This window comes from Rhinopithecus bieti, unplaced genomic scaffold (genome assembly GCF_001698545.2).
Source record: "Rhinopithecus bieti isolate Rb0 unplaced genomic scaffold, ASM169854v2 scaffold_13271, whole genome shotgun sequence".
Taxonomy (NCBI): Eukaryota; Metazoa; Chordata; class Mammalia; order Primates; family Cercopithecidae; genus Rhinopithecus; species Rhinopithecus bieti.
Window position 1 is genome coordinate 779,112 of NW_016807521.1, and position 19,124 is coordinate 798,235.

A 19,124-nucleotide genomic window follows, 5' to 3' on the forward strand; every position below is an offset into this window, starting at 1 on the left:
TGGGACCACAAGTGCAAACCACCATGCCTGGCTAATTTTTTTTTCTTTTTTAATTTTTTTGTAGAGACAGGGTCTCACTCTGTTGCCCAGGCTGGTCTCAAAGTCGTGAGCTCAAGCAATACACCCATCTCAGCCTCCTAAAGTGTTGGGATTACAGGTGTGAGCCACTGTGCCAGGCCAAAACTATAAATCTTGACCTTCCCTGTCCTCTCTCCCTGCTTTTTCTTCCTTCTAGAGCCTGTCTCATTTAACTTACTATGTATATTATTTATTTGTTACCTATTTATTTCATCTATTATCTGTTTCCTCCTTCCAGGATACAAGGGTGGTACCTATTCTGTTTCTTATTGTTGTTTTCCTTGCTGCTTGGAGCAATGCCTAGCATACACTAGGCACTGGATAAATGTTGCTGAGGCTACCACTGAACTGAGCACTAAAGTTGGAATAATGAGGCTAAGCACAGTGGCTGACGCCTGTAATCCTAGCACTTTGGGAGGCCAAAGTGGGCGGATCACTTGGGCCCAGGAGTTTGAGACCAGCCTGGGTAACACAGTGAGACCCCATCTCAACAAAAAATAAATAAATAAAAATTGAGCTGCGTGTGGTAGTGCATGCCTGTAGTCCCAGCTACTCAGGAGGCTGAGGCGGTAGGATCGCTTGAGCCCAGGAGGTCGAGGCTGCAGTGAGCTGTGATTGCATCACTGCACCCCGGCCTGGGCGACCGCGAGACCCTGTCTCTTAAAAAAAAAAAAAAAAAAAAAAAGATGGAATAATGGGCAAAACCTGAAAAAGTCCATGAAGCTTAAGTGTTGTGCGGCATTTCACTGATTTTCGTGTCTAAGACCCTACCTGGGGAGCACTAGGAAGTGAAGACTCTGGCTCCACCCCTGGAGATTCTGGGGTAGGTTGCAGGGGTGTGCACACTGCCGAAGCGCCCCCCGGCGGTTTGGATTCGGATCATGTTGGTGTCACTCTGGTGTGCTGGGGATGGGCTGAAATTAAAACTGTCCAGGATGCCTGGTGTTCACTCTAACAGCACCATCCACTCCCTCCTAAACAGTGCTTACGTGACAGTTTCCCCTCTAAACCCTGGGGTGTGGCGCTGAGATGGCACCTCGCTCCCCTCTGTGCCCCCTGGGCTCAGCACCTCCTAGATGCGAGTTATTTATTTTTTGAGACAGTCTTGCTCTGTCGCCCAGGCTGGAATGCAGTGGCGTGATCTTGGCTCACTACAACCTCCGCCTCCTGGGTTCAAGTTATTCTCCTGCCTTAGACTCCCGAGTAGCTGGAATTATAGGTGCACGCCATCACGCCCGGCTATTTTGTATTTTTAGTAGAGACGGGATTTCATCATGTTGGCCAGGCTGGTCTCGAACTCCTGACCTCAAGAGATCCACCCACCTCGGCCTCCAGAAGTGCTGGGATTACACGCGTGAGCCACCGTGCCCAGCCGCGAGTTAATTTTTATTGAGAACGTGAATGAATGGATGGGGAATGAATGGTTAGAAGACGAATGAATGAACAACAGGACTCTGGTTAGAAAAGGAATTTCAAGAGTCAAGATCTGGAAGGTGGGAAAGTTTCCAAAGACTTCCGCTACGCGCGCTGGGGCTCTGGAGGGGCAGGTACTTCAGAGGTCAAGACGCGATTGGCCGTCTGGGAAGGTGGCTGTGCCGCCGGCTGCTACGCGCTTGGCCAAGAAGTCGCTGGCTGCAGGAGAGGTGCTGCCGCCCACCCGGCTCCCAGCGGCTCGCTCGCTGCTCACGGCCTGGGTCAGCAGCTAGGCTTGGCGGCGCCGCCGTTGCCATAGCTACAGACGCAGCCCAGCGAGGGGGCGGGTCCTGGCCGAACGTCATTCCTGGCGCGACGCTCCTCCGCGTTCCCGCCTCCTTCTGGTCCCTGACCCTCGGCCCGCCTAGCAGGCGCTCCACCTGCGCGCCGGCTCCCCGATCCCCCTACACCGGTTCTGCGCCGGCGCGGTACCAGGGCGCGCGGGGGAGCTGCGAGGCGCATGCGCCGTGCGCGGCCGCCTTTCTGCAGCCGCCGCTGTTGCCGCCTCCGCCGTTGCCGCCTCCCTGCCGGCAAGTGTGTGAAGAAGGAGTTGAGGGTCGCCGCCGCCGCTATGGGGGTGAGTGAGGCAGAGAGAGGAGATGGGAGGTCCAGGGGCGCTCCTCGCTACCCTCGCCCCCTTTGTTCTTAAACCCCCTTACGTGACCCCGACCCCCTCCAGCCTCACGTGACCCCTGACCCCAACATGACCTGACTCCCCTATTCTAAGGGTCCCCACGCTAGGCCTAGCCCGGGAATCCTCTGGAGAGCCCCTTGTCCGGGGCCCCACCCCTCGGCGCCCCCAGCATCACGCCTGCCCCTTCCTGCCTCGCGGACCAGTTACCGGCCTCCCCACCCCCGTCCCCCGCGTGGACCCTGGGGTTAGCCTCCCGCTCTCTCGGGGTCACTCATCACCTGGCTGTCACCAGCTTCGTCGCTTTTCACATCCGTGGTCAACCCTGGCTTGGAGGGAATTGAGGCCCAGAGGAAAGAAGGCGCCTAGCCAAGGTCACACTGGCGGGGGCGTCAGACCCCAACTTGGGCCTCCCGAATCCCAGTCCACTGCGCTTCCCGCTACTCCAGTCTCAGCGAAGCCAGTTCCCCTACACTCTTTCGAAGCCTCTCCACCAGGTTCCTGCTGCTCCTGATAAACACAGCCTTCCTTTCCCATAGACTCCTGCCGTCACCGCTTCTGGTTGCAGTGAAATGGTTCTTATGACCAAAGGGTTGTTACGAGATTTGGTAGAGCAGGTGTTTTTGCAAGGGGAGGGCTGTGCAGGTGAGAGGGGAAGATGCGGGGAGGCGGGGGCGGCGGCCCAGCTGCGGATGGATATTGACCACCTGTTCCGTGCCGGCAGCCTGGAGGTGCATTTTAGTTCACTTTCCAGGGATATAGGGCATGGCAGAAGTTATTTGCAAGTTTCTGTGCGTTCACCGTACTAAGTCTCAATTACAGCAGTATCAGTCACCCTCCTGAAAAGATAACGCCCTTCCTAGTATTGGCTGCATTCGTTTTTTTCTTTTTTTTTTTTTGACTTGGAGTTTTGCTCTTGTCGCCCACGCTGGAGTTCTGTGGCGCGGTCTCGGCCCACTGCAGCCTCCTTCTCCTGGGTTCAAGCGGTTCTTCTGCCTCAGTCTGCCCAGCAGCTGGGATTACAGGGGCCCCCCACCATGCCCGGGTAATTTTTGTATTTTTAGTAGAGACAGGGTTTCACCATGTTGGCCAGACTGGTCTCGAACTCCAGACCTCAGATGGTCCACCCGCCTAGGCCTCCCAAACTGCTGGGATTAGAGGTGTGAGCCACCACGCAGGCCTATGTTAGTATTTACATGGAATTTCCATCACCTTAAGGGAACCCTGACTTTGGCGTCCGAGGTACCTCAATTCCAGCCCCGTGTTCGCTGCTGGCGTATAATATTGTGCCAGTGAGTTGGCCTTTATGTGTTTGAATTTCCTCACCTCTGTAATTGGGATGCCAACACCTCCCCTTTAGGGTAGTAGTGAATATTTAGTGAGATAATGGATGTAGATTGCTAAGGAGGTGTCTCCTAAGTAGTGGCTGTTATTTTTGCCTGTATCCTCAGCCTTCACTTTACTGATCTAAAATAGATTTGTGCTATTTTTAACCCATTGGGTTGTCCCTACTGTTGTTAACCTAGTTTTTTTTCCCCCTCACTCCACTAGTTATCGACTGAATAAATCAACTTATTAGACAGAAATAGTTGTCTACTCCATGTCAAAACAGTCATCGTGTTTTAACAAATAATTTTGGATATTATGTACTTCATATGTAGAAAACCAAGTCTAGAGACCTTAGGCATATTTAACCTAAATTTTGGTGGAAGGTCCTAGACGCAGCCATTGTTGAAACTAAATGAAACCTCTGTCCCTGGTGTCGCTTAGTAACTGTCTAACCAGAAGCGGCCACTGCAGATTAAGCAGAAAACACGAAGTGTAACATGCCGTTCTAGTTCAACACTTCCTTGTTGGTTGGGTGGAAATAGCAGGCCCTCAACACCATAAGACAGGGTGAGGGAGAAAAGAAATATGCCCCAGAGATTCTGCAATCCTTGTGTCCTTTAGGGCCTCAATCTTATACTTTACAGATGTGTTTCTCACATGAGACCCTACAAAGTCTCTTCTGGCCTAAAATTCACAGTAACAGAGAGACTTGAATTCTCCCTGAAACACAGCTAGAACCGTCTCATCACCCTCATTCCACAACTGTGGGTCACCGTGTGGCAGAGCCTGGCCTCAGGCTGAGTGAGGCTTCAGATGGAGGCTTTCTCTTCAGTTGCCACACATGTGTCGTCTTTCAGGAATTAGAATTTATATTTCTCTTGCTTCATCAAAAACAGGTTCTTTTTGGATAATGGATAGTATATGGGATGGAGACATTGATACTGAAAATCTAAAAGATGCCAAATTCCTTTTCTGAAAGGTGCCTCCTCCTCCCATCTGGATGTTTCTTTTCTTTTCCTTTTTTGTTTTTTAAATGGAGTTGTGCTCTTTGCCCAGGCGTGAGTGTAGTGGTATAATCTCAGCTCACTGCAATCTCTGCCTCCCAGGTTCAAGTGATTCTCCTGCCTCAGCCTCCCGAGTAGCTGGAAATACAGGTATCAACCACCATGCCTGGCTACTTTTTTCTATTTTTAGTAGAGATGGGGTTTCATCTTGTTGGCTAGGCTGGTCTTGAACTCCTGACCTCAGGTGATCCACCCACCTTGGCCTCCCAATGTGCTGGGGTTATAGGCATGAGCCACCATGCCCGGATTGGGTGGTTTTTTTTCATTTGTCTTTATGACCCCTTCCAGTCATAGAACTGTGTGTGGAGTTATTTTTTCAATGGGGATAGTAAGGGAAGGAGTTTTGCACTGCACATGAAAACATTTATGTAACACTTTAAAACAAAAAATGCCATATAAATGCAATTGTGACATGGTGGAAGGAGCGTGATTTTAGGGTTCACATGTGGATTTGGATCTTGGATGATTCATTCAGCAGATATGAACTGAGTACCTGCTGTTTGGTGAGCACTGGGTGAATATAGGCAGATAAAGTGGATCTACCCTCACCTCATGGGGAGAGTCAGAGGGAGTGGAAGGAAGAGACCACTTTGAGAACTCTCCTCACTGGCTCTGTGACCCTCCAAGTTCCGTAAACTCTCTGTGCCTCAGATTTCTCATCAAAGAAGTAGTCACACCTACCATGCTGGGTTGTGAAGAGTAAAATCAATCACTTTTATTTTATTTTATTTATTTTTTGAGATGGAGTCTCACTCTGTTGCCCAGGCTGGAGTGCAATGGTGTGATCTCGGCTCACTGCAAGCTCCGCCTCCCGGGTTCACGCCATTCTCCTGCCTCAGCCTCGGGAGTAGCTGGGACTACAGGCACCCGCCACCTCGCCCAGCTAATTTTTTTGTATTTTTCGTAGAGACAGGGTTTCACCGTGTTAGCCAGGATGGTCTCGATCTCCTGACCTCGTGATCCGCCTGCCTCTGCCTCTCAAAGTGCTAGGATTACAGGCATGAGCCACTGCCTGGATCAGTACCTTTATTAAAGCACTGGCAGAAGGTCTGAGGGAGGTTCTTGTAAACAGAAGTCCCCTCCTGCGATTGTTGCGATTGTTGGTGTAGGCATTGCGAGCCCCATTTTATGGAAAAGAAAACTGAGTCAGAAATTTTGAGCAGCTTACCGAAAAGAGCTTAAGTAGCTTGCCTGAAGTCACGCAGCTAGTAAGTGAAAGCTGAGAAATCCAGGTCTTTTGACTCAAAATCCTGCACTCTCTTTTTCTATACAAAGCTCCCTTGGAAAAGACACTTAACCACAATGAGCTTTACTGTTCACTGTGCTTATTACCCATTTTAATTAGGAGCATTTTCCTGTGTCCCTGTAGGACAGCCTTACCTCCACAAGGCAGGGGCAGAGCTCATTGGAACAGGAGACCACTTTTCTTAGTGCGGCCCCTCCCTGCCTGTCTGGCCCAGCTGACTGCACCCTGCCTCCTGCCCCGTGGGCAGGCAGCAGAGCTTGGGGTTCTTGAGTTACCGCAGTCTCAGGCCATGGCAGCCCCAGGCCTTGCTCTGAGGATTGCCAGGTCTGCATGAATGAGCCCACAAATCTAGAGGCCCGGCTGGCCCTCCTGCTGCTTGTGCTTGGGAATTACTGCTCATGCTTAGAAATGAGATGGAGGGAACCCAGGCTTCAGTGCTTTCTGGATTCTGGGCGTTACCCTTGCCCTGCAACACCTTTGATCCTTGAGCCCTGTGTAAGAGAGCAAGCGTGTAGGGTGGAGTCAGGGAGCTTGTGCCTGCTCTCAAGGTGTGCTGCTTCTAACCTGCCCTTACAGCTCCAAAAGGCCAGCATTTGCACCCCCATCTTCATGGAGATGGAGTTGCTTTCACAAGTCATTCTGGGGGTGTCAGGAAGAGCATAGGCCCAGTCTGATTGACGCCAAAGCTTATGCTCTTCTGCCCCGTGGTGCAGCCCTGGACACCTTCCATCCGAGGCTTCTCTGTCCCTCACCTCTGCCTCAGTGCAGAGGGTAGGGCCTGTAGCGGCACTGTGTTGGCACACTGTTACCAGACCAGCCAGGCAATGAGAAAGGAGTTGCCGAGTAGTTGCTGAGGGCTTCTGACGCCCAGGCCTTATCGTAGCAGGGTGCAAGAATCTTTGTTGATGACGGAATGGAAGTCCATTATGCAGGACATAGGTGCATTAGTAGGGGACAGTGTGGCCGGTGGAACAAACATGATCTGCAGCCCATCCCTGGGATTGAGTCTCCCCTCTGCCCTTTATTCACTGCAGAACTGAGTAGTCACATTGTCTCTTCAAGCCTCAGTTTCCTACTGTGTGAAGGGAAGTGATAGTTTCTGCCCTGGTCATTGAAACACAACCTAGGCTGGGTGTGGTGGCTCACACCTGTAATCCCAGCACTTTGGGAGGCCAAGACAGGAGGATCGCCTGAGCCCAGGAGTTTGAGACCAGCCTGGGCAATACAGTGAGACTCCCCCTATCTCTAAAAAAATAAACTAAAGAAAAAAAAAGAAACATAATGTTTGTAAAGGTACTTTGCAAGCTGTATCTCAGTGTCGTCTTGAAACCCAAATTTCCAGAGAAAAAGATGAATGCTCTAAACCCATCCATGGTAGAGGGAAGGGAGTTCTGTCCCAGGAGTCCAGCCCTGTGAAGACAGCCCATTCTCTGGTTTGTTCCTTCCTCTGGGGAGGTAAGATGTGAGATCTTGCCTGTATTCCACACAGCGCTCAGCCATGAGATAATTAATAGCTGGTGTTGGTAGAGTTTGCAGCTGTAAGAGCAATCCCTGTGAGTTCCTGGTATCTGAACTCTTTTGCTTCTTGGTTGATTAAAGTAGGAGGTAAGCAGTGTTATTCCTTGGAAAATCATGGGTAGAATTGATTCTGAGAACTTCCCCGGCAGCTGGTTTTTCAACTCATGCAGAAAGTTCATCGCTCTGAGTGTCCTTTCCTGGGGCCAGTCTGTGTCAGGGCTAGATGCAATTGAGGGTTGTCAGACCTCTCCAGAGAGCTCAGGGGAAAGAGGGGTGTATGGGGGGGTGTCAAAAGAGGCTGCTCTATTGGTAAAAAACAGAGCCAACTTACCAGTGCCTTTGGGGTGCCTTCTGGGGACCAGCTGGGTGGTGCATGCGCTTTGCATGCCTGTGCTCTCTGGTTGTCCTGGGGAGAGAGAATGAGAAGTCTTTTATTGAACACATGCCATATTAACCCTCATTAAAACCCCCAGTCATCAAGCCGGGGGAGGCTCGGAGAAGTGCTGTGCCTCTTCCTAGCACTCCAGTGGGTGGAGAGCAGGAAGAGGCTTTAGACAGCCCTGGAGCGGTGGCTCATGCCTGTAATCCCAGCACTTTGTGAGGCCAAGGCAGGCGGATTACTTGAGGTCAGGAGTTAGTGACCAGCCCTGCCAACTTGGTGAAATCCTGTCACTACTAAAAATACAAAAATTAGCTGGACATGGTGGTGGCATGTGCCTATAATCCCAGCTACTCGGGAGGCTGAGGCAGGAGAATCGCCTGAACCCAGGAGGCGGAGGCTGCCATGAGCCGAGATCTCACCACTGCATTCCAGCTTGGGCGATAGAGTGAGACTCCATCTCAAAAAAAAAAAAAAAAAAAACGGAGGCTTTAGATGAGGCCTGCCAGGTGTCAGAGCCTGGCTCTTGCCCTGTGTTACCCGGCTTTTCACAATAGGGTGAGCAGGTCTTAGGCCTGAGAGAATCTCACATCGGCCTAAAAACCGGACCTAATCTAGAAGCAGTTATGGCAATTTGCCATTCGCTGTTCTATGCCAGCAGAATCCCCACTTTGCTGCTCCTCTGCTGCCCCGCTGCTGCCTGTGTGCCTGTAGCTTCGTCTTGCTGGCCATATGTCATCTTTGTCCTGAGGTGAACCCCTTGGGCCCCTGCCCTCTGCCCTGTCACTGGGTGTGTAGTGTGCCTGCCACTCGTTGGCCTAAACTGAGCAGGGCTTCTGGGAATGGCTCTGATGTCCTTGAGTCAGAACATGGTGTCCCCCACTTGAAATGAGACCCAGCTCCCACAGGAGCTGTGGCCAACCAGATCTTTGTCACCCAACGCTGGAAGACACTGAAAAGGCTTTGAATAAACATACTTAGGAACAGCCGTCAGCGGCTACCTCAGATGCCGTCTCCCCTCAAGCGGTCTTCAGTGTGCCTAAAGTTGGGTGTTGGAGGGAGCGGGTGAGTGCATATTTACTAAGTGCCTGCTGCAGGCATTGTCAGCTGTTTCGCAGCATCCCCACAGTGTCTGTGTCGGGAAGGCCACTGCTCTTCCTGAAGGGAAGCTGAGAAGTCTGGTCACTTCTGAGGACTCCCCACTACAAAATGACCTGCTTGGGTCTTTCCCGCCCCTCCAAACGTGTGGCAGATGAGGCGGGAAATTTCTCGCCACTGGGCCAGGTCTGTGGATGCAGGGCCCTTCGGTTCCTTAAAGGGAAAGTCAGTGTTTTATTGGCCACAGCCCTTCCAGCTAATGTTGCTTTCCTCCGTTGCAGAGAAAGTCAAGCAAAGCCAAGGAGAAGAAGCAGAAGCGGTTGGAGGAGCGAGCAGCCATGGATGCCGTTTGTGCCAAAGTGGACGCTGCCAACAGGGTGATTCTCCCTTTCTTCCCAGTCCCTGCCTCCTGGGACTTCAACTTGGTTTATAATTTGACTTGTTTTGTCGCCACCCTGTGGCAGAATTGTGACACTACCCACCCACACTGCCTCCTTGCTGTGCAGGGAACTGAACTCATATCTGTGTGCTGGGAGTTGGCGCTGGCAGTTGACCCAGGTGTTTGGGAAAATGTGGATTCCAGTGAAGCGGCTGCCTCCCTGTGGGACTTCTTCCTTATGGATAGAGGAGGGTCTAGATAATTGTGTTTTCTTTTTTGAGAGACAGGGTCTCCCTCTGTCATCCAGGCTGGAATGCAGTGGTGCGATCTCGGCTCACTTCAACCTTGCAGCCTCTGCTGCCTGGGCCCAAGCGATCCTCCCACCTCAGCCTCTCAATTAGCTGGGCTTATAGGTGCTTGCCACCACACCCGGGTAATTTTTATAGAGATGGGGTTTGACCTTGTTGGCCAGGATGGTCTTGAACTCCTGAGCTCAAGCGTGTCACTCACCTTGGCCTCCCAGAGTGCTAGGATTACAGACGTGATCCACAGCGCTCAGCCTCTGCCTCCATTTAGTATCCCATTTTTTGATCATTCTTTTAACCCACTCATGGTAAACACTCATTTTAAGGATGTGGCTCAGGGACTTGATTTTCCATCTGGAGTTGTAACCAGGTGAAGTCAGTGGAGGCTTCTTTTAAGATGTGTGTGGCAGATCAGGTAGCCTCTCCTCTTTGGGTTAGCTGTGCTGTGAGCAGGTAGTATGCCCACAGGCCAGTTAAGTCTCCTCTTGCCCTGTCAGGTGATGCCAAACTTAACTCTCATGGGCCTCCCCACCAAAGCCTTCCTTGCACATGTGACTTCAGAGCTAGGCAAATGGAGGGTTCTGGGAGGCTGCTCCTGGGGCTGAAGCTAGTCTCCCGTTGTGGATCCCCACAGCATCCCACTCCAAGACAACAGCTCTTGGGACAGGGCCTGCACCTCCGCCACACTTGTCTGTGCCATTCCTCTTTTCTTTCCCTCCACAGCTCGGAGACCCTCTGGAGGCTTTCCCAGTGTTCAAGAAATATGATAGAAACGGGTGAGTTACATTGAGCATTACCAACTGCTGTCTCCTTGAGCGTCTTCAGGAATTTCCTTTCCAGAGTAGGCTTCCTCAGACACAAATTTTCTCATTCTTCATAGAAATGTTTTTTCATATTTATGAAAAAACAGGGCTGGGCGTGGTGGCTCACGCCTGTAATCCCAGCACTTTGGGAGGCCAAGGCAGCTGGATCACCTGAGGTCAGGAGTTCGAGACCAGCCTGGCTAACATAGTGAATCCTCATTTCTACTAAAAATAAAAAATTAGCCGGGCGTGGTGACGGGCACCTGTAATCCCAGCTACTTGGGAGGCTGAGGCAGGAGAATCACTTGAACCCGGGAGGCAGAGGTTGCAGTGAGCCGAGGTAGCGCCATCGCACTCCAGCTTGGGCAAAAAGAGCAAAACTCCATCTCAAAACAAAACAAAAAGAAAAAGCAGAAACTGTGGCTCGTTCCCTCTGTTGATATAAAATCCCCCAGGTAGGGTGGCAGAAGAATCCATAAATGAGCAAAGATTGCACTTAATCTCAGACCGATGTCTCTTTAGATAAAGTTTTCTTTTTTGAGATAGAGTCTTGCCCAGTCACCCAGGCTGGAGTACAGTGGCGCAATCTTGGCTCACTGCAACCTCCGCCTTCTGCATTCAGCTGATTCTCCTGCCTTAGCCTCCTGAGTACCTGGGATTATAGGTGCGCGCCACCACACCTCACTAATTTTTGTGGGTTTTTTGTTGTTGTTGTTGTTTTGAGACAGAGTCTTGCTCTGTCACTCAGACTGGAGTGCGGTGGTACGATCTCGGGTCACTGCAACCTCTGCCTCCCGGGTTCAAGCAATTCTCTGTCTCCGCCTCCCGAATAGCTGGTATTACAGGCGCCTGCCACCATGTCCAGCTAATTTTTGTATTTTTAGTAAGACTCAAGGTTTCACCATCTTGGCCAGGCTGCTCTTGAACTCCTAACCTCGTGGTCCATCTGTCTCAGCCTCTCAGTGTTGGGATTATAGGCGTGAGCCACTGCGCCCAGCTAATTTTTGTGTTTTTAGTAGAGACAGGGTTTCACCATGTTGGCCAGGCTGGTCTCGAACTCCTGACCTCAACTGATCCGCCTGCCTCAGCCTCCCAAAGTGCTGGGATTACAGGTGTGAGCCACCGCACCCAGCCTGATGTCTCTTCAGGACTGATTATTCTCTCTATGCAAAGAATCATTGAGCTGAAACAAATTTGGAAAATTATGTAGGCTGACACTCACATTTAATGCATGGGAAACTGAGGTCCAGAGAGTCAAATGAGCTTTCTGAGTTTATGGGGTTTTCACCTGACAGCTGAGGGGGCTTTTAATTTCCAATCTAGTGCTCTTTTCCTGAGTATATAGTATAATTATTAAAAGCCACTTACTGGCTAATTGGCCCTGAACAAATTACTTTTCTTTTTCTTTAAAAAGAAAAATATTTTTTGGTAGAGAAGGGGTCTCGCCTACGTTGTCCAGGCTGGTCTCAAACTGCTGTCCTCAAGTGATCCTCAGCCTCCTAAAATGCTGTGCCCAACTGACTCTGAACAAATTACCTAATCTCTCTGTTCCTCAATTTTCTAGTTAAAAATGGGCCTGGGGCAGGTGTGGTGGCTCATACCTGTAATCCCAGCACTTTGGGAGGCAGAGGTTGGGAGGATTGTTTGTGCCCAAGAGTCCAAGACCAGTCCTGGCGACATAGGAAGACCCTGTCTCTACAAAACAAAAATATTTTTTAATTAGCTGGGCATGGTGGCACATGCCTGTAGTCCCAGCTACTGAAAAGGCTGATGTGGGAGAATTGCTTGAGCCTGGGAGATGGAGGCCGCAGTGAGCCATGGTAGCACCATTGCACTCTAGCCTGGGTGACAGCAAGACTCTGTCTCAAAACGAAACAAAACCTAAAACCAAAATGGTTCTAATAATAGTACCTTTCTCATGGAGTTATCAGGAGAATAAGATGTAAAGTATTAGTTCCTGGAGCATAATAAAAGCTAGATAAGTGTTTGCTGTTATTTTATTTTATTTTATTTTACAATTTTATTTTAGATTCGAAGGTACACGTGCAAATATTTTGTGTAATGGTGGAGTTGGGCATCTAGTGTACCCATCATCCAAATAGTGATCGTGTACCCAGTAGGCAAATTTTTAACCCTCACCCTGTTTGCTGTTATTATTACTGATCTAGTTACCTATAGGCTCTGGACTGAAGGCTCCCTCACTTTTTTTGTCCTTTTGGTTTCTAAGTAGGAAGCATAGGGCCGGGCGCGGTGGCTCAAGCCTGTAATCCCAGCACTTTGGGAGGCCGAGACGGGCGGATCACGAGGTCAGGAGATCGAGACCATCCTGGCCAACACGGTGAAACCCCGTCTCTACTAAAAAATACAAAAAACTAGCCGGGCGAGGTGGCGGCACCTGTAGTCCCAGCTACTCGGGAGGCTGAGGCAGGAGAATGGCGTGAACCCGGGAGGCGGAGCTTGCAGTGAGCTGAGATCCGGCCACTGCACTCCAGCCTGGGCGACAGAGCGAGACTCCATCTCAAAAAAAAAAAAAGGAAGCATAATCTGCCTTACCTGAGATGCTATTGATGAGTTGTGCTTCCAGAATGTAACATCTTGGCTTGGGGATAAACAGGGGCTCTGGTTTCTCTGTGCTGGGGGGTTGAATTGTAGCTGGACGTCTTACTAACTCTACTTGGAGAAGTCACTCATATTCCTCAAGCCTCATTTTCTTACCTAATAGGATGATGATGCCAAATTTGCAAGTTTTTTTTTTAAGGAAGAAAAAGAATATATGCAGCTCAGTAAGTAGCAGCTGGTGTGAGTTTTGTTTTGTTTTGTTTTGTTTTTGAGACAGAGTCTTGCTCTGTGCCTAGGCTTAGTGCAGTGGCGTAATCTCGGCTCACTGCAGCCTCCACCTCCTGGGTTCAAGCGATTCTCCTGCCTCAGCCTCCCGAGTAGCTGGGACTACACGCACATGCCATCATGCCCTGCTAATTTTTGTATTTTTAGTAAAGATGGGGGTTTCACCATGTTGACCAGGCTGGTCTCAAACTCCTGACCTCAGGTGATCCACCGATCTCGTGATCCACCCATCTCAGTTCCCCGAAGTGCTGGAATAATAGGCGTGAGCCACTGCGCCCAGCCTGGAAAGGCTTTTGACATACTTTAGAGATCCCATATTGTGATATCTCATCGTGTTTTGGTTTTTTTTTTTTTTGAGACAGTCTTGCACTGTCCCCCAGGCTGGAGTGCAATGGCGTGATCTCAGCTCACTGCAACCTCTGCCTCCCGGGTACAAGCAATTCTCCTGCCTCAGCCTCCAGAGTAGCTGGCATTACAGGTGCCCGCCACCATGCCGGCTAATTTTTTGTGTTTTTATTAGAGACGGGATTTCACTATGTTGGCCAAGCTGGTCTCTAACTCCTGACCTCAGGTGATCCGCCCGCCTCGGCCTCCCGAAGTGCTGGGATTACAGGCGTGAGTCACTGCGCCCGGCTTCATAGTGTTTTCATATTCCATATTTCCATTGACTTCCAGAAATGTGGAATAGCTCCAAAACAGGCATTGCCAGCCAACTCTGGGCATTTTATAGTTAAGACAGACGCAGTGCTATGTTTGGGCAGCTGTGATGGCTAAGTGGTTGATAAAGAAAGGAAGATGCTTTAGGGGCAGGAAGTTCTGAATTTACAAGGCTGAGCAAATGTGGCGTGCCAGTCAGTAGAAGTGATGGGATTCCAGTGGGCATATCCTCTGGGGATTGTATCAAAGGTCACTGAGAGATTGATACGGGAGCTCTTTAAAGGCTTAGGGTTTGCTGTCTCTAGTCCTTTCAGAATGTAGTGCTATCTAAAGAATGTGATTTCACAGATTGGTCAAGGAGTTTAACTGTTACTTAAATTTTATTTAGAAACAGATATCTTAACACCTACAGCATTTGTGGGTTTAGAAAAACAGTGTTGGGCTGGAGTCTGCTTCACCCCGTTTTTGTTTGTTTGTTTGTTTTGAGACAGAGTTTCGCTCTCATTGCCCAGGCTGGAGTGAAATGGCATGACTTTGGCTCACTGCAACCTCCGCCTCCTAGGTTCAAGCGATTCTCCTGCCTCAGCCTCTCGAGTAGCTGGGATTACAGGCACCCACCACCATGCCTGGCTAATTTTTTTATAGTTTTAGTTGAGATGGGATTTCACTGTGTTGGTCAGGCTGGTCTTGAACTCCTGACCTCAGGTGATCCATATGCTTTGGCCTCCCTGAATTGCTGGGATTACAGGTGTGAGCCACTGTGCCGGCCTCAACCTGTTGATCAGCTGAGAGTATCCCTCCCTATTCCTCAGATGAGGCAGGCAGGACTCCTGGGGTGGGGTGGGGCGTGTTGAGCCGTAGTCTTCTTGAAGGACCTAGGGTCACCCAGTGGTTTTGAAGGCGCAATTGGTAGATAAAAGGAATGGGGTCCCGTGGGAGCCCAGTGAGGAGTCAGTTCAGAAATTAGAGCAACAGGAAAAATGTCTAAGGGCAGGAAGTAAATAACGGAAGACATGACTGTTTATAACAAAGTACAGAAGAGACAGAAAAGGTAGGAAAAGAATAAAGAGGGAGCAGAGAGGGACAAGAAGTTTACAAATTGCTGAGGCGGATTAGGCAGCTTGGGGAGGCAGGAAATGGGCCTTGTGGTTGGGGGGTGGGCAGTGTGGCCACAGTTGTTAATCTCAGCCTGAAAGACTTGGTTCCTGCACCTTCTCTTTTTTTTTTTTTTTTTTTTTGAGGCGGAGTCTCGCTCTGTCGCCCGGACTGGAGTGCAGTGGCCGGATCTCAGCTCACTGCAAGCTCCGCCTCCCGGGTTTGCGCCATTCTCCCGCCTCAGCCTCCTGAGTAGCTGGGACTACAGGCGCCCGCCACCTCGCCCGGCTAGTTTTTTTTGTATTTTAGTAGAGACGGGGTTTCACTGTATTAGCCAGGATGGTCTCCATCTCCTGACCTCGTGATCCGCCCGTCTCGGCCTCCCAAAGTGCTGGGATTACAGGCTTGAGCCACCGCGCCCGGCCCCTGCACCTTCTCTAGTCATGCTGGGGAAGATACAGGGTAGGCTTTTCTCTGTAGAGTAACTGCGACTGGGCCCTCCTCCCTGTAGACTTTAAGGGAGGAACAGCAGTGCCCTGGCAGGAGAGCTGTAACCATTTCCGTACACCTCCTGTCATCTTCTCAGGTTGAATGTCTCCATTGAATGTAAGCGAGTGTCTGGACTGGAGCCAGCCACCGTGGATTGGGCCTTCGACCTGACCAAAACGAATATGCAAATCATGTAAGCGTGTCCCGACCAGGGGAGCCTAGTTCCTCTCCCAGCTTTCCCGTCTGACTGCTCCCAAATTCCCCAGGTATGAGCAGAGTGAGTGGGGCTGGAAGGACCGAGAGAAACGGGAGGAAATGACAGATGACCGAGCCTGGTACCTCATCGCATGGGAAAACAGCTCCGTCCCTGTTGCCTTTTCTCACTTCCGGTTTGACGTGGAGTGTGGGGATGAAGTCCTGTACTGGTAGGAGCCATGGCTTGGGGGAGGTAGGGGAGAGAGACCCTGGTGATGGTACAGGCACTCCAGCCAGGTGACAAAGGCCCTGGACCTACCTAGGTCTATGGGCTGCCAAGGACTGCAAGCTCCTCTGCCAGACCTTACAGCCTCTTCATGCCCCATCCTGCACGCTCACCTCTCCTTTCTTCACCTAGCTATGAAGTGCAATTGGAAAGCAAGGTGCGGCGGAAAGGCCTGGGGAAGTTCCTTATACAGATCCTACAGCTCATGGCCAACAGGTAAGGCCTCCCTTCTTAGGAGACCCATATAGCACTCAACTGGAAGGAGCCACCGCTAAGGCACTTGCTATTCTTTGAGTCTCATTGGAGGGGGAAGCTCATAGGCATGTTTTGGGAGAAAGGTGTTTTAGAACCCTCTCAGTAAGATGCTCCCTGCCTTGTTATGACTCCAGATTTTGCATGTTTAGCTCAGCACAGCAAACATCTTTTTTTTTTTTTTTTTTTTTTTGAGACAGAGTTTCACTCTTGTTGCAGGCTGGAGTGCAATGACGCGATCTTGGCTCACTGCAACCTTCACCTCCTGGGTTCAGCCTTCACCTCCCGGGTTCAATTCTCCTGCCTCAGCCTCCCAAGTGGCTGGGATTACAGGCATGTGCCACCATGCCCAGCTAATTTTTGTATTTTTGGTAGACATGGGGTTTCACCATGTTAGCCAGGATGGTCTTGAACTCCTGACCTCAGGTGATCTGCCCACCTCAGCCTCCCAAAGTGCTGGGATTACAGGTGTGAGCCACCACACCTGGCCAGCGAGCATCTTTTGAGTTCCTAATCTGTGTCATGTTCTGTGCCTAAGTAACGGTGCTACAGAGAAGAAGTGGGAAAGATCCCTGCTCTGGAAGAAGCCCATCTGGTCAGGGCTGATGCCTGTGCAGTCTCATCAGCCTGTGATTGGGGGAAGCAGTGAGTGCCGAGGGGGTCCAAGACCTCTAGAGGCTAGAGGCCAAATTTAGGAGCACTTGTGCGGGTGAAAAGGGGTAACAGACAAAGACAGAAAGGAAAGGAAGCACGACCTTAGTCTCTGTTTTCTTTTCTTTTTCTTTCTTTTTCTTTTCTTCTGGAGACAGGGTCTCACTCTGGCACCCAGGTTGGAGTGCCATGGTGTGATCATATCTCACTGCAGCCTCTACCATCCAGGCTCAAGTGATCCCCCCGCCTTGGTGCCCCAAAGTGCTGGGATTACAGGTGCATACTACCTTGCCTGGCCATGTTTCTCTTTCTAAAAGGTGTTTGCTCTGCTTTCTTCTAGCACACAGATGAAGAAGGTTATGTTAACAGTATTTAAACACAATCATGGCGCCTACCAGTTCTTCAGAGAAGCGTTGCAGTAAGGAGCTGGGTGTGGGCCCTTCTGGGTGGTAGGTGGGCCTTCCCAGGGCCATTTTTCTGGTCCTGGCCCACACTCATCCTGATGCCTGAGCTCATGGTCCAGTGGTCATGGGGGTTCAGGTCTGGGGAGACGGTATGGCAGTGCTCTCTGACTTGGTCAGCTGTCCACCTCCTGCACCCTTGTCCTAAGGGTCTCATCACTGTGGCTGGTGGAAGAGTTCTCAGGCCAGGGAGGAAGGCACTCAGCTGCCTGCCACCAACCCTTTTCTCCTGCCTGCCTTGCAGATTTGAAATTGATGACTCTTCCCCCAGCATGTCCGGTTGCTGTGGGGAGGATTGCTCCTATGAGATCCTGAGCCGGAGGACCAAGTTTGGGGACAGCCAGCACTCCCACGCGGGTGGGCACTGTGGTGGCTGCTGCCACTGAACTCTCAGAGCCACTTTCAAGTCACAATGCTCTCTCCTAAGGCCTCTCCTCTTTCCTGGTCTCACCGTTTGCCAGGTGTCCTCGGAGCTGTGGCCTCCCCAGCCCTGCACGTACCAGGCTGCACCCTGAGAGCACAGAACCCTGGGGAGAAGTGGTATGAGCTGCTCCTCCTCTCCTAGGAGACCAGAGTGCTAGGAGGGAATGAAAGAGAGAGGGAAGAGTGGGTGGGGCCTGACAGTGAAGCTCATCCTCCACAGTGGCTGCCTCCTCACTTGGCTCCTGGGGCCTGCAGTGGAGGTTCTCCCACCTCTGCAGCTCCTAGAGTCCTGGAAACCTCCCCTCCCCTTACACATACACTTGGACAAATGGAATGTTTATGCCCACCTTTATGAAAGTTCTGGAGTCCTGGGTCTGGGGTTTGCTGATCCCCAAAGAGGAGCACATAGGGTGTAAGATCTGGGCATAGAGGGAGGCTTCAGAGAGACTCACACTTTCGCAGATGGAATGCTCTTATGGAGACTGTGGGAAGATCTTTTGTGCCAAGATGCAGGGAAGTGAAGAAAGCTCTTTCCAGCTGTTTTTATGGATTCATGGAGTGGGCTCATGTTGAGACCAGCTGACTCTGGGAGGAAGACTGCCTCTCTCCATCACTGTCAGTGAGAGAGAGGCTGAAAGGACCAGGAACGAGGTGTTCTGTGGAACCCGCCATGGGGATGATTGCTTCTCTAGGCTCCTGGACATTGCTGCATTCTAAGCTTAACCTCCTGGTCTCGTGGCAGTGACCTGAGCTTTTGATTCATAGAAGAAAGCCAGAGGTTTTGCTTGTTCTTGTCTGCCAGCCCTCACCGTTCTTTCTCCTCTGCCTCTCACGTCTACCCCCAAATACCTCTGTTCTTAGTCTCAAGGGGAGAATAACATCAGGGAGCCCCTCATCTTCCCCAGAAGGACTTCTCGTTTCTCATATAGTTAACTCCCATTTCTTCTCATCTCTTGGTGCTGATAGCTCTCTAAGGGTAGGGCACCCCTCCCTGCAGTCACCCTCCCTCTTCAGAGAGCCCCCAGCCAGCAGCAGGCCCCTCTGCCTGCACTCCTCAGCTTTGCCCCTCACTGCCTCAGTGAGGCACTAGTGCCACTGCCGTGGCCCAGCCGGGCCATAGCTCAGGCTGCAGCAGGAATGCCTCTCAGTGGCCAAAACAGCTGCTTTTCTCTCTGGTGTCACCCTGTGGTAACAGGCTGGAGCAGGGGAAGGAGAAAGCCTTCCTCTTCTCTCATAGGATAGAAAGGCAGGCTCAGAACTAATGCTCATCCTGATCTCTAGACCTTGTTCCTCTTACAGGGAAGAAAAACCAAATCCTTATCAAGGAAAAAGCACCTAACAGCTTCCTGTGGATATCCCTGAGCTCTGCTTTGGGGAGTATCGTAAAGGTTCCAGCCTTTGTGAAGTTGATCTCACGGAGGTCTGTTGGTCCCTCTGACCTCAGCATCTGCTCACATCCTACCCTCTG

At 50.9% G+C, this 19,124-nt stretch overlaps 1 protein-coding gene across 1 annotated transcript; it reads left to right on the forward strand.

The window, feature by feature from the left end:
- The first annotated feature begins 1,631 nt into the window (after positions 1 to 1,631).
- NAA40 (N-alpha-acetyltransferase 40, NatD catalytic subunit) lies at positions 1,632 to 18,427 on the forward strand. The gene is made up of 8 exons (XM_017882666.1): positions 1,632 to 2,128; positions 9,098 to 9,193; positions 10,224 to 10,276; positions 15,486 to 15,581; positions 15,655 to 15,813; positions 16,002 to 16,085; positions 17,113 to 17,190; positions 17,478 to 18,427. The coding sequence occupies exons 1-8, from the start codon at positions 2,012 to 2,014 to the stop codon at positions 17,617 to 17,619; spliced, it is 825 nt and encodes a 274-aa protein (XP_017738155.1). The 5' UTR covers positions 1,632 to 2,011; the 3' UTR covers positions 17,620 to 18,427.
- Positions 18,428 to 19,124: the final 697 nt, after the last annotated feature.